The following is a 14661-nucleotide window of genomic DNA, read 5'->3' as shown; positions in this document are numbered from 1 at the left end:
TGTAGAGTCATTTAGTCGAGTGTTTACTGGATTCCAGGTATTGTGTTGAATAAATGTAAAGAGACTCTTTGTAGTCTCCAAGGAACTCTCATATAATGAGGAAGGCGGCACAGATAAATAAGGATACATTTTTAAACATTTAGTACTTTTAAAAAATAATGTGAAAGTCCTGTGTTAAAGCAAAATAAGGGGTAGTGACTGTGAGAGCAATTATTAAAGGTATTTAATCCAACTGAAAGCTTTGCTGGTTCCTGAAGGACAGGTAAGAGTTAACCTGGGTTGATGGGGCACCCCAGGCAAAAGAAATAGACTTTAGAGGTGAGGGAGCATGCTACATTTAAGAACTGCAAACAGAATAGAATATGCAAAATTTAGAATATGAAAGGGATGATGAAAGATAAGGCTGGGAAGTTAAGCAGAGTCCAAACTATAAAGGGAATGTGAATTATATTCTAAAAGCAGTGGGAAGTGATTAAGGTATTTTAAGCGAGGTCCATATTCAAGAAAATGAAGATGTGAAATGCGATTTAATTTTTGTTGTATAATGTTCAATGCTACATTAGTAGGAAGGCTAGAATTAGATTCATTTATTCAACAAGTATTTACTTAGCACCTGCTATGTGCCTGGCCACTGCTCTAGTTGCCTGAGATACTGAGAGAGCTGAACAAACAGAATCAGTGTTTTCATGCTGCTTGCATTCTGGTGGAGTGGAGAAGACAATAAACTAAAACAAATGTACAGGTAATGTTTCATATGTCAAAAAGTTCTATGAAAAATATCAAAGCAGGGTAAGTTCAAATGGACAGAGGTATATACAGTTTTAAATCTTGGGTCAGGATGGTTCTTTCTGCTATGGTGCCATTTGAGCAGAAATCTAAATGAAGTGAAGGGATGAATGGAATGTTTGTTCTAGTCAGTAGACTCAGTTATGGCAGAGCCCCTGAGGCCATGCTAATGGCAGATTCCTGCAGGAGCAGGGGAGCCTGTAGGAGGCCAACTAGGAGGCAAGTTGTCACAGATAAGAGCAGAGATAACCTATGGGGGTGTTGAAAGGATAAGAGCATAAAACTTATAAACAGGAGAAGAGGGAAATCTATTGGAATAGTAGTCTACCCCTTGTGGGTTTTGCACTCTACCTCAGGTTCCTCTTTTGCTAATTATGTGTTATTTTGGTTACCCTGTAATTGGTCATATTTATTATGCATCTTTAATCTTTTTTTAGTATATACTTATTTTATTTAGAATACTTATTTATTTTGAAAATGAACTACATGTGTTCACCTTCAGATATAGTCTTTAATATTATTGATAAATCTATATATACTAGAGGCCTGGTGCACGGATTCATGCACCAGTGGGGTCCTTCAGCCTGGCCTGTGGGGATCGGGATCGGGATCGGGCTGAAACTGGCTCTCCAACATCCCCCGAGGGGTCCTGGATTGTGAGAGGGTGATTCCTGGGTGATGCACCCCAGAATTGGACTCCCTCCTCTCTATTATGAGTGCATCGCCCGAGAACTGCAGCTGCCAAGTCACCGCGTCTGGAAGGTCATTCAACTGTCTGGTCTTATTAGCATATTATGCTTTTATTATTATAGATTCCTCTCACACTCTGGGACCCCTCGGGGGATATTGGAGAGCTGGTTTCGGTCCAATCCCCGCAGGCCAGGCTATGGACCCCCCCTGCCGGAGGGACCCCGCTCACTCTGCAGATGCCCTTCGAGCTATGGTGCCACTCCAGGTGTGGCCAGCTGGGTAGGGACCATGTGAGGTTGGCTCCAGCTTGTGTCCAGCCTGTCTCGCTCTGTCTCGCCTTGCAGTCCACCACCTGGGACCACCTGCATTAGTCCCTGCACTGGAGGGACTAATTAATTTCCTTTCAATGTGCACGAATCCATGCACCGGGACACAATTATCTATATAAAATGTATGTATTGTATATATAATATATACAGCAATATCAAAGTAGGGTAAGAACACAGAGATAATGATGGCAGGGAAGAGCATGTGTTCTGTTTAGGTTTTGTAGATCAGGGAAGTCCTCTCTGATATGGATTTTTTTCAATAATTACCGTAAATGTATTTTCTCTTAGGATTTTCTTAACATTTTTTTTTCCTCTAGCTTATTTCTCTTTATTGTGAGAATACAGTATATAATACATAAAATATACAAGATATGTTAGTCAACTGTTCATGTTATCAGTAAGGCTTCTGGTCAATAGTTGCCTATTAATAGTAAAATTTTTAGGGAGTCAAAAGTTACATGAGAATTTTGACTGCCCTGGGTGTCAGTGTCCCTAACCCCAGTGTTATTGCAGGGTCAACTGTATATGAAAGTGCTGGGATAGAGGTCATTTTTTAAAATTATAACCCTTGAGGTCTATTATAAACTTACAGACCTGCCTAAACCTTAGGGATTAGACTGCAAATATAGTGCATTCTGTTTCCCAAACAAAGACTGAACTTTCTACTTAGGGAATCTAAACTATGAGCATTTTCCTTTCTTCCCTTGTTTTCTAAGCCTAAACTCCCACTAGCCTGTCAGTTATGATTATACTAGAGGCCTAGTGTATGAATTCATGCATGGGTGGGGTCCGGCCAGCCCAGCTCTGATCTGTCTATCGGAGCTGGGCCTATTGGGAGGAGGAGATGGCAGGAGGTTGGCCTGCCGGCCCATCTGGTTGGGGGGAGGGGCCGCAGGTGATTGACCAGTGAGTCCTGCCCCGATTGGTGTGGGGGGGCTGATTGGGGGCAGGGCTGGCCATGGGGAGGGGCTGTGGGCCAGCCAGCCCACCCCCAAATGGGGTTGGCGGGGTTAATCAGGCATCAGGGCCGGGGGAGGGGCCATGGGAGGTTGACCAGCCAGTCCCACACCCAATTGGTGAGGGGGGCCAATTGGGGGCATAGCTAACTGGGGGGAGTGGCCGCAGGCCCATCCGGGTGTGAGGGTCCATCGGAGGTGGGGCTGGCTGGGGGGAAGGGCCATGGGAGGTTGGCCAGTTTGCTGGCTACAGTAGGCATCATAGCGACCAGTCATTCCAGTCGCTATGGCGTTCCAGTCGCTGGCTTTTTATATATATAGATATACTTTTTTCAGCTAATGCTAATAAGAGAAGCTGCTGATAGAAAGAGGAATTTTAGGAACTTCCAGGAGTATTGTGACAACATGAAATTGATTCAATCAGTGTGCCAGTGGAGTCAGGCTGGCGTTTTTAAAATAATATATCTACAAGTCACCACCACCATCTAATTTGTGATCCACATTTTTTTGTTGTTGTTGCATTTTTCTGGACCCCTTTTCAATCGAGAAATTCTGTAGATCTAGACACAATAAAAGGCAAAAAGGCTCTGTTGCTGTTTAACGATCAGTCTAGTGGGAAGGGAAAAGTTAATTAAAATCTATGAAAATGAAACGAGTAACCTTTAAAGATAGGCAATGTGGCCAGTGTTAATATGACAATTTGTTAATGGATTAAGCAGTTGTAATCACTATTAAAAATTATTTGAGGCTTTTTTATGTTTAGCAAAAGTTACTAATTAAAGGAAGCAATGACCTGTGAGATTATCCATGAAAACCATTTGCCATCTGAATATAACACCAAAGAAAATACTCATTTAAATTTTTTCTTTTCATGCTATAATCTTATATAGGGTTTGGTTTATGGTTATTTTTCTATTACCAGTTAATTGGGTAATTTTTGAATCCCTTCTGTTTAAATGAGACACATTTTTAATTCTCATTAATAGTAAGAGACTACAACCACTAAAATCCCAATCTTACCTATTCATGAGGAGTCCTTTCCATCTGATTACTGGCTTTGTGGAAAGCTGTCTTTTGAAGCCGATCTTGTTTTTTGGGGTGTTTTTTTTCCCTTGACACTGACCAGAAAAGAAAGTGATCTGACAAATGAGAATATTTGTGTGAAAATATTGTTTTTCTATATCCAGATGAAACAGTTGATTTGTTTATTGGAGTTTAAAAAGGACTCTGGATAAGAAGAAATAGAAGAATTATTGTAATTGTGAGGATTTGAAAGACAAAAAGGGAAGATCTATAATTCTCTGAAGTGTATTTACTCTGGGTATAAAAAAAAAACACCAGATAGACATTAGAGGTGAATTAGAATGAATTTCTCATATGTCTTTATTATCTATAAACAGTCCTAACAATAAGAATAATTACTTAAACTAAGTGAGAATCTGTTTGGATTTCTAAAGAGTTTTGGGGGGATAATTGTCATCCATATTCTGAATAATGTTACTAGTACAGATTGAGCCAGGCAACTAACACACTATAACTAACATTTAGACGCCATGCAGCAAGCAACCTACCATTGAACAGTGCTTAAAATATCAGTACTGGAAGGATCTTCACAGTAATCTATTCACTCCCATTATTTTACTAATTGGATCACTGGGGTCAAGAATGATTAAGTGTCCTGGACAGGTGGCTCAGTTGGTTCGAGCATCATCCATAAACCAAAAGGTTGTATGCCCGGTCAGGCCATATACCTAGGTTGCAGGTTCAATCCCTGGTCTGAGTGCATACGGAAGGCAACCAATCGATGCTTCTCTCTCACATCATTGTTTCTCTCTCTCTCTCCCCTTCTCTCTTTCTAAGAATCAAAAAAATAAAAAAGAATGATTAAGTGACTGTTTTTACAAATGTAATTTGATAACTAATAGCAGAGGAAGAACTAGAACCTAGGTCTCCTGACTCCCATTCTTATATTTTCCCACCATTCTGAATACATGTGCTTTAGTAGAAAATTGGCCATTGACCTTAGCATTACTAATTGGCCTGTAGTATTATAGGTTTTCCCATTATTGTTCTAATTATCAGTTTTCAAATCTGACCATATTATTCTGACTTCAGCCAGAGGACAACTGCTTTTGGAATAGGAAGTCCCAATCATTTCAGGAAGATTAGAAAGGATACAATATAGAAGGAGTACTATGAAGTATAATAAAATAAACTGTAGTTATAACTCAGAATAATCATTTTGAAATGCTTGTAGTGTTTACCTATTTTTATCATATGTTTTGTTGTCTACTGTTGTTATCTCAACGTCTGTGATGTTTCTACATCAGCTCAGGCCTTTCCGAGGCAGGGATAGATGTAGACACCAGAGTAGAGCAGAGGGAGTCAGCACTTCCCCTTCTCACTTCTCCATATGCTATATGCACATTAGTAACATCTGTAGCTTTTATTGTTTTATTAAAAATATATTTACTCAGTAAATGTTTCTTTAACATGTACAATATTTTGAGCTAAAGCTCCTGAAATTGGTACATTTCGAAGAGTTTGAATCTAGTAACAGATCCAAATATGTAACAATTAACTGTAATAGAATGAGAACTGTAATAAAAGTACAAACAAAGAACTGCGAGAATCAGAAGCAGACGCAATATCTCCAGAAATGAGTGGTACTGGGCATGGCATGATTTGTGAACATCAGCAGAGGATATTTGTTTTAAGCTGGGATTTGAAGTATGGTTGGATATTTTCTACTTAGTGAAGTCCAGGAAGGATGTTACAGACAGTGTGAGGAGATATTGCAGTGATGCTAGAAGTAATGGTGTGAGAAGTAAATCTATGGACAGATTTGGTATAAATGACATACCAAAGAGTTTAAATATTATCTATCTCAGCATGGGAAGTTCTAGACACACATCACTATTCTTTCCTGCCTCTATGTTCATGGAGGACATCAAAAATTAATTTAAGAACTTTCCACGTATGTCAGGCATATCCCTGGAATACTGACCACTCACACTCCAGGAAGCTGTCATCAGCAGTCACTATGGCAGCATGGATAAAATCAAGTCTATAAGCAGTTTAAAGCAAAGATTGGCATGAGCCTATCTATTTTAGATTCATAACTCTGGGCTGTGCAGGGTGATGGTTGAGTGATAAGAGGGACGGGAAGGAACACAGGCAGAATGCTACTATAGTAATACAGGTGAAAAATTTAGGACACCTTTTTATAATCAAATGTATAGAACTCTAAGCTGTCATTGCTTTTATGAAAGTTTTAGTAAACTTTTCCTCATAATATCCATTTTGGATTTAATAAAAACTGCACCTAATGAATCTTCTAGACCCAAAACAAAGTTCATGATAAGCTGCCTTCCAACCTAAGGAATTTAAGTAAAAGCCAAACTTCCTATTAAATGAGTGCAATTTAGAGATCGTGTACGTAGGAAGGAACATGATTTTATGCCTGCATTTGAGCATTTGAAATTTATTCTTGACGTGGTGTTTACAATAGATTATAAACTTCTCTTGTTCATTTCGTTAATTGTTACATGTAATAGTTTGACTGAGACAGTCCTTAGGCCAATTTAGGACAGTGTCCTGTTTTCTAATGAATCTCTTCTGACTCTCTCTGCTGTTGTCGCTAATAGAGATGACAAAACTCTTCATAGTTGACGGAGTCAGAACCTTTGTTCTACATCTAGGTGTTTCTCTGTGACAGAGCCAAAAATGAGGTGGAGTGGGATAGATTGTTGTGTAGTTTTCTGTAGTATATCAGTTTTGTAGAGATGAGGTTTTAAATCTCTTTAGTTGTCAAGATGGAAAGTTTCACCAGAAATGAATTGAATTCAAATAAAATACAAGTACCTGTATTTGGATACTTTACCACATACCCAAGAGACAGACAGTGGATTACAAACCTCTCATTTATTGGGCCATTTGGGCTCCATCTGCAGACCAGTATGTTGTTTCAGCGTCTGAGACAAACCACAGAGGATAGCCGTACTTTTTTAATGTTGATCTTCATTTTAACCTGTGTGTTTTCTGTGGTCAGGCCTGATGGGAAAACTCTTAACTCACTGTGGTATGTCCATATATGTACCAGTGGGTGGCAGTAGATATAGCAGAGTTCTAAAAATGTAGCTACCAATCACACATGGAGCCTAAAGGAAGTATACGTAAGGGCTTTTTATGTTTTATTTGTTTTAAAATGCACCTGATTATTTTTCACACATGTTCTTGATTTTAGTATCGTACTGAAGTGTAATTTTTGAAAAATAGTAATAAGCCAATATATATAATTCTTATTATGTACCAGACACTGTTTTAAGTGTTTTACATATATTAACTTAAATCAAGTATATTTGATTTCTTTTGAGGTATTTTAGTTAATGTAGAATCATATTGTTATTCATTTATCCTATTTTACTAATGTAATAGAATGGGAAGAACATTTACTGACAAATGTTATATTAAGGAGAGGAACTATTCACTCATTCAACATAAACAAAATTTATGTTTTTTTATTTTGTGAGATATTTTGTATGTTGAATGCTTATACACCTTGCCAAAAATTACTGCCTTTTCAAGCGTCTAGATATTTGCTTTTCATCAAAGTCACATTTCCTATTTTTTATTTTTATCCTCACCCTAGGATATGTTTATTGATTTTAAAGGGTGAGGAAGTGGGGGTAGGACGGGGGAGAGAAACATTGATGTGAGAAACACCAATCAGTTGCCTCCATTACATGGCCTGACTGGGGGTCAAACCCACAACATAGGTATGTGCCCTGACCAGGAATCGGACTTGCAATCTTTGGGTGTGTGGGATAGCACTCCAGCCAACTGAGCCACCTGGCCAGGGCAAAGCTACATTGTTTTTTTAATGTTATCTTTCAGAGTTGAGGAATTTTATTACAAGGTCTCACAGGTTTTTGTTGTTGCACAAGTGATTCAGCAAGGTTTCCTTTAGGTTTGGGGAGGCATCAGAAATGTATAGACATTTATGGTAGAGGTTGGAATACCATGGCATTTAAATACAAACCTTGAATGGGAAAGGAAGGTGGTCACTGCTTTGTAAAAAAGTGTGGCACCTGTCGGGTTCAGAAGCCCTGGGCTCAGGGTCATGAGTTTCTGTTGACTGGCTGTGTGACATTGACAGTGCCTTTGGATCTGTCGGAACTCAGTCCTCACCTATGAACTGTGAGGAGGTTGGATTAGATCAGCACAATTAGGAGCCCGCAGTTGCACCATGGCACCACAGGGTTGACCCCAGTATAGGAGGGAAGTCCATCGGGTGGGGCCTAATGTCCTCCAATTTTGCTTCCACCAAAGCAGCTTCTTTTCTGCTTTCTAAATTATGTGTTTATAATATACACTTGAAAGTGTGTATGATTTTATTCATAAGACAAAATTCTACTTTAAAAAACAAAAAAAACCCCTGGTCTTAATGGTACCTTCTGTTCCTAAAATGTCAAAGTTTCTAATAACTGGGGAGCCAAGGAGGAAACGGGGAAATTGCCCATTGTATTCCCCATGTGACTAGTGTCTTGAGTATCTAGTCTACAATTGTGGGAGGCTGAGTCTGTCATTCATGACCTCATAAGGGTCATGGATCACTGTTTAATTTAGTCAATCTCATTATACTGTGCCTGCCATCCACAGAAGAATGGCTCACATTTACTTTTTTTTAAAGTATTGAATTCTTCTGAGAATTTACATTATCTATTGTTTTAGGTAAATGTCAGGACACACAAAGTAACACTGAACAGGAGTACTGAATTCTTGAGTGAGGTACAGGAGCCAGAGACTAAATGTTTTTCTCTAAATTGTAATCACTAATTCGCCATATTCTGCTGCTAGCACTACTCTGTCCAGTGCCATTGTGGTGAGCGTTGCTGTGTTTAAAGCCCTGTTTCAATAACTTTTCTTTGTTACCAGACTTGCAGTATGGATGAGATGCTTTATAATAAAGGTCAGAGATCTCCGACCTCACTGTAAAGGGTCAGATTACTAGACGGGCATGTTGTTCATGCACATCTGGGCATGCTTCTCATTTCAAAAGAAAATAAACTAAACAACAACCTATCTGCTTCCTTGGCTACCAGGAACCAGAATCAACATAAAAAAGTGTCAAACCTCCTTTGAACAGCCATGCCACCTGTTGTAAAGATTGGAAAGAATGCAAACAAGTGGTACAGACTGAGCAAAAAACATGGTCATGATCTATTACCCCCAGTATTTCAGAGAAATACAAAGTGGAAAAAAACAAAAACAAATTGATTTTAAAACAAATTGATTCTCCAGTTCCCATTCATGGTGTCCTTTTTTTAAAAAAAAAAAAAATCCTCACCGAAGGATATCTTTCCATTGATTTTTAGAGAGAGTACACAGGAGAGGGAGAGACAGAGAGAGAAACATTGATGTGAGGGAGACACATGGATTGGCTGCCTCCTGCACAGCACCATGATCAGGGCCTGCTGGGGATTGAACCTGCAACAAGTACATGCCCTTGACCAGATTCAGGCCTGTAACCCTTCAGTCTTTTGCCAACACCCTAACCACTGAGAAAACTGGCCAGGGCTTTGTGTCTTTTTCCAATGGATTTACCCCCATCTCTTAAAGACCATATAGTTAGTATCAGCTCTTTAAAGAGTTGGAACCAGTCCAAAGAAAATACACAGGACTGCAGCCTTTTCACCAAAAAAATCTTTCATTAACTGATGTTGACGGAAGCACATTTAGCCACAGCAATCTGTATGGCAGTTGAATTGCTGTTTGTGTTGAACAGGAAACCAGAGAATAATAAAGCAAAACACGAACATGCCAGTGGTGACCAAGGAAGCAGAGCGGCCCTTTAGCTTTTCCTTGCTGATCATTTGTTCTAAAGTTGGTCAAGAACAAGCAACAAGATTGTTCATTATAGTTAGGTGTGCTGATCACACTCTGGTGTCGAGGCGTTCTGTCACTTCAGTTGTCCAGGGGTGTCATCTATGTTCTCTCATCTGGTATTTGCGGTAGAGCAGCCACTTCTCAGCAATGCCTAGCAGCCATATTTCATCAGCACAGGTTAACAACACTGTTCATCATTTCAAATGCATGTGCTTAAACACTGCACCTGACAAGTGAGCAATTGCACAGAACAGTGATATAGACAGCCGGGGCAATTTGGGGAATGTAAGTTAAGAAGCAGAGGTGGAGAAATCGTAGTTAAGGGGGGTGTGGATATAAAGACCTAGAAGCTCTGGTTGTTGACATCAGAGAACTCCAAAAGGAAGGGAGAGGAGTACACATGTGTGCATTCTTTGTAGAACAACAGTATGGAAAAGGGTACAATGAAGTACTGAGTGGTGCAAATGAGAGCATGGTATGCTAGATGGGCAGGAAGGCAGAGGAGCAGTGTTCTAGCTGTGGCCTGGCATTAACTAGGTAATCTCAGGCAAACTAATTGCTTTCTTTGAGCCTCGTCTTTATCGATTTATTGTAGAATGAAACGTTTCACTGTAGAATAGAAAGTTCTTGCCCACTCTAAGTTCTCCGAGTTTCTGAATAGAGATAAAAAGGTTCAATAATACTTCATTCCCAGACACTTTTAAAAATGACAGCAATCCAACTAGCGCTAATTTACGTAAAAGGAAATAAAGTCCAGGGGTTAGGTGTGCTTCAGGCAGGAGTGATCTTGTCCTCAACCAGCTCTCTCTGTCTCTGGTCTCTGCTTTCTTCTTTGCCAGGTTTTACAGGTTTCTTGTACAGGTTTCTTTTGCAATAGTAGGACATACAAGCTAATATAATATTTGCAGTTTCCAAAGGAGAGGGATTCTCTCTCACTATCCATATTAGTGCCTGAAAAAAGATTCCTGCTGGTGTGGCTAAGTTTATACGCTATCGGGCAGAGGGGCAGAGGGGCGAGGGGGGGGGGGCAGGTGGTTCTCACAGGGAAGGGATGTGGCATAGAGAAAAAATAAAAACAGATGTCCACTCTACTCTTGATATAAGTTAGGATGATGGTTGGTGGGGGTTAACAGAGGGGGCTCTATATTTTAAATACCAATTGTAAAAATTCTTTTGTAATCATTTTTGTTCAACCATCAAAATCAAGCACTGCTATTGGTGTTAGTTTTGTTGGAAGAGCAACATGAACTTTTATGTATTTGGAGAAAATTGGGAACATACTTTTTTAAAACATATTTTTATTGACTTCAGAGAGGAAGGGAGAAGGAGAGAGAGTTAGAAACATCAATGATGAGAGAGAATCATTGATCAGCTGCCTCCTGCATGCCTCCTACTAGGGATCAAGCCCTAAACCCAGGTATATGCCCTAACCAGGAATTGAACCGTGACCTCCTGGTTCATAGGTTGACGCTCAACCACTGAGTCACACCGGCCGGGCAAAGGAACATAATTTTTTAATTGCAATTATCCTACTATGAAGTTCTGAGGGTAAACTGAACTTATGTCTATATTTTATCAACTGTGTGAGTTGAGTTTGGCTATATAAGTGACTCAATATCCTTATTTGCCCACTAAATTTTAGGTAAGGTATGTGATGTTTGCTATACTAAGTTGGCTATGGGGAACAAGATCATTTTCCTTTAATGGTTGATGGACCCCACTATTCACCACACCAATTCCACACTACCATTAACCAACACAATTCATTACAAGGGGCCCACCTCTGAGAACCACCTAATAACCATAAGTAGTGTAACAAAATGGCTACATCACATGGGAACAGAATAGTGATCTCACATCTCACAGGTATTGAAGAGTTGCACTGAAGACATAATTTACTAAAACCAGTTGGAGTAGGCATCTGTTGTTTTGGCCTGTCCACCTGCCTTCTTCTGTTAACAGTACTCTGACTTTGCATTAGGAAGCTGTTCTTTCTGTTCTTTGTCCAATCCTTTTAGGATTATCAGTGAACTCTTTCCATGCTTTCCCCTCGTCAAGAAGAAGGCAAGAGATCTAAGCTAGGCTACTTAGCTCTTCTCTTTATGGAACTTCATCTTGATGGAGTGACACAAAGATTAGAGGCATCCAGCCTGGCTAGCGTGGCTCAGTGGTTGAGCGTCAACCTTGAACCTATGAACCAGGAGGTCATGTTTCAATTCCGGGTTAGGGCATATGACCAGGTTGCAGGCTCGACCCCCACTGGGGGGTGTGCAGGAAGGAGCCGATCAATGATTCTTTCTCATTCTTGATGTTTCTACCTCTTTCTCCCCTCCCTTCCTTTCTGAAATCAATTTAAAAAATATATATTTTTAAAAAAGATAGAGGCACCCAGGATAAAACGCCTATTGGTTCATGCTCCCTGCATCCCACCCAGACCAGTGCTTATTATCTCCAGAGCCTAGATCCTTTCCCCCCACATCTCTATTAGTTATTCCTACAGCCTTCTAATAAAGTCTAAGTGATTGTTGTTCAGTTAGCAACTGAGTGCTATCACTTAGCAAGCACTAGGCACCAAACCATCTTGAAATTCCATTTATTTAGGTCAAAATTCTGTGAGTTGGAGTTGGCACTGGATTCACCTGGGCTCCTACCTATGTCATCTGTGGTCATCTTCAGTTCAGCTGGGCAGCTGTGCTCTAGACATTCCCTGACTGCCAGCGGAGGCAACCTGCAGGGTGTTAGGGGTGGGAAGAGTCCTGGACCATGTGTCTCTCGTCATCTCAATAAGCTAGACTGTGCTTGTTCAGATGATAATGACAGAGTTCCAAGTGAAAATGTGTGAGGCCTCTTGCACCTTCAAAGCAGATTGGCACAAAGTTGCATTTGCTATATTCTATTCACCAAATCAAGTCAGGAGGCAGCCTCTATGCAAGAAGAGGTGAGCGGTGCTCGTGACTGCTTGATGGAAGTAGCTACAGTGTCACAATGCAACTGAGTAAGGGCACAAGAAGAGGAATGACCGAGGCTACTTAATCTACCACACCTCAAGTTGGTTTCTGCTAAAGAACATGATATGCCAACTAAAAATCCCTTTAAAAATCCACCTTAATACATTCCCATGCTCCTATAATTTATTGGTATAACTCTGACTATGAGAGGTCTGGGAGCTAAAGCCAGCTCCACTATGGACACAGAGCAAAAACTACCTCTTATCCTTAATCCAAGTGCATTGTGTCTTGAGAGGGTTGCTTGCCGCTCCTGTAGTTCTCTCGTAATCATCCAATCTCAAAGGGCCATCACTATCAATCATACCATCTACCAGGTTTTCTGGAGTTTCAGTGTACTGCCCACCCAGCTATGACATATACCATTGTGGCTTGGCTTTCCACGATACTGTTGTTTCCTGCTGCATCTGGCATTGCACTTGCTAAAAACATTTGCCTTTCTGGGATATATATTGAATTTCTGGAGGTTATATATTCCTTTTATGCAGTACAGCCTCTTGGTAAGCTATATCAATCACAGCGTAGGGCAAATGCTAATATTAATGTGCGCTGCTGTAGGTGTTTATTGCCAGTTTCCATCCAAGTTCTGACTCAGCCCAGCCCTCTCTAGGTTTGTGAGATCTAATAACATCACAGCACAGGGTGGTATAGCTGCAGGCAGAAAATTCTACTTGCCAAATATATGCATATATATTTTTACAACAGGTTCATAAATTAATGTCGGGCACTGAGGCACTGTGGCTGTGCGCAGGCATTTAGACAGAACTCTCTTCAGCGACTACCTCGCCTTCCAGCCACTGATTTCTCTGTGATGGTGCCAACCTCTTGGTCAGATGTAGCTTCAATGCTTCCCACCCTTTCGGTGTGAAATGATAATTAATGTGACTGTACAGTTAAACTGGTGTTCTACTTCCATTAATAACACCCATTATTCCAGGGTATTTTAATTTGGTTATAAAATTTTCTCTGGAGATGTTGGCTTGGGAGTTTAAGAGCAAATGGTTTGCTTCTCATTTTTCTTTCAAAAGAAAAAAATGTGTGTGTGTGTGTGTGTGTGTGTGTGTGTGTGTGTGTGTGTGTGTTTGAGGGAAATTTTGTGTTACTTTTGAGTTATGTAAACTGGACCAAATTTCTAAAATGCTGATGTGATTTTGGATTTTAATTGAGTTGGTCTCATTCTCCAGTATCTCCACCAGCTCTGGGACCTCCCAGGGTTCTCAGCCAGCTTAGGTTTGGCAGGATCCAGAGCTCTGCTCATCTCATCCGTGGGCATGAGGACATCAAATTTTATTCCAGACAACAGTTTATACAAGCCCCTGACTGAATTGTGCTTGATAATAAGAGACTACAATTTTTGCACTGCATTTTGATGGGTATTTTACTTTCTTGTTGTAGATCTGCTGGAGGAGTCCCACAGAAAAGATGAAGAAATGGAATCTCTACAGGTAAATTGTCCAATAGGGCAGGTATCCTGGTGATAAAAGCATTTTTTGTTGTTGTTGTTTTCCCGGTTAGCCGTTAATATTGTCCCATTCAGACCATGATGACAAATGGAGTAAAAAAAAAAAAAAGTCAGAACTTTAAAGCCCAAGTTGAAATTTGCTTCCTTTAGAAGTGTTTGAGAGCATTTATAACCTCCTAAAGCATAAAGCTTACTCAGGCTTGCCTGGGTGGCGCAGCTGGTTGGAGTGTCATCCTGTATACCAAAAGGTAGCGGTTTCGATTGCTGGTCAGGGTGGTGTGGGAGGCATCCGATGAATGTTTCTCTCTCACATAGATGTCTCTCTCTCTCTCTCTCTCTCTCTCTCTCTCTCTCTCTCTCTCTCTCTCTGTCTCTCTCTCTCTCTCTGTCTCCCTCTCTCTCTCTCTCTCTCTCCCTTCTTCTCTCTAAAATCAATTAAAAATAAGCCAACTCTGCCTTCATGCTGCTCTTGAAAGGAACTTTTATTCCTTGGTTTAGCTTACTAGCAGCATTAGGAAATGAAAGCAACATCTTTGCAAAATCAT

General features: G+C 40.3%; 1 protein-coding gene across 11 annotated transcripts in view; it reads left to right on the top strand.

Moving 5' to 3' along the window:
* The window catches only part of CEP128 (centrosomal protein 128), a 344130-nt gene that overhangs the window by 268306 nt on the left and 61163 nt on the right, over positions 1-14661 (top strand). For all 11 annotated transcript variants that reach the window (XR_004968369.1, XM_036314524.1, XM_036314495.1 and 8 more), the window contains one exon: positions 14050-14099. Coding sequence is in view for 10 of the 11 variants with exons in the window: in XM_036314524.1 (XP_036170417.1) it covers positions 14050-14099 (50 nt within the window). In the remaining variant the exon portion in view is untranslated. The remainder of the gene's footprint in view (positions 1-14049; positions 14100-14661) is intronic.

This window comes from Myotis myotis, unplaced genomic scaffold (genome assembly GCF_014108235.1).
Source record: "Myotis myotis isolate mMyoMyo1 unplaced genomic scaffold, mMyoMyo1.p scaffold_m19_p_1, whole genome shotgun sequence".
NCBI lineage: Eukaryota > Metazoa > Chordata > Mammalia > Chiroptera > Vespertilionidae > Myotis > Myotis myotis.
The sequence above is the reverse complement of the archived record's forward strand: the minus strand, read 5'-3'. Positions and strand labels throughout refer to the sequence as shown.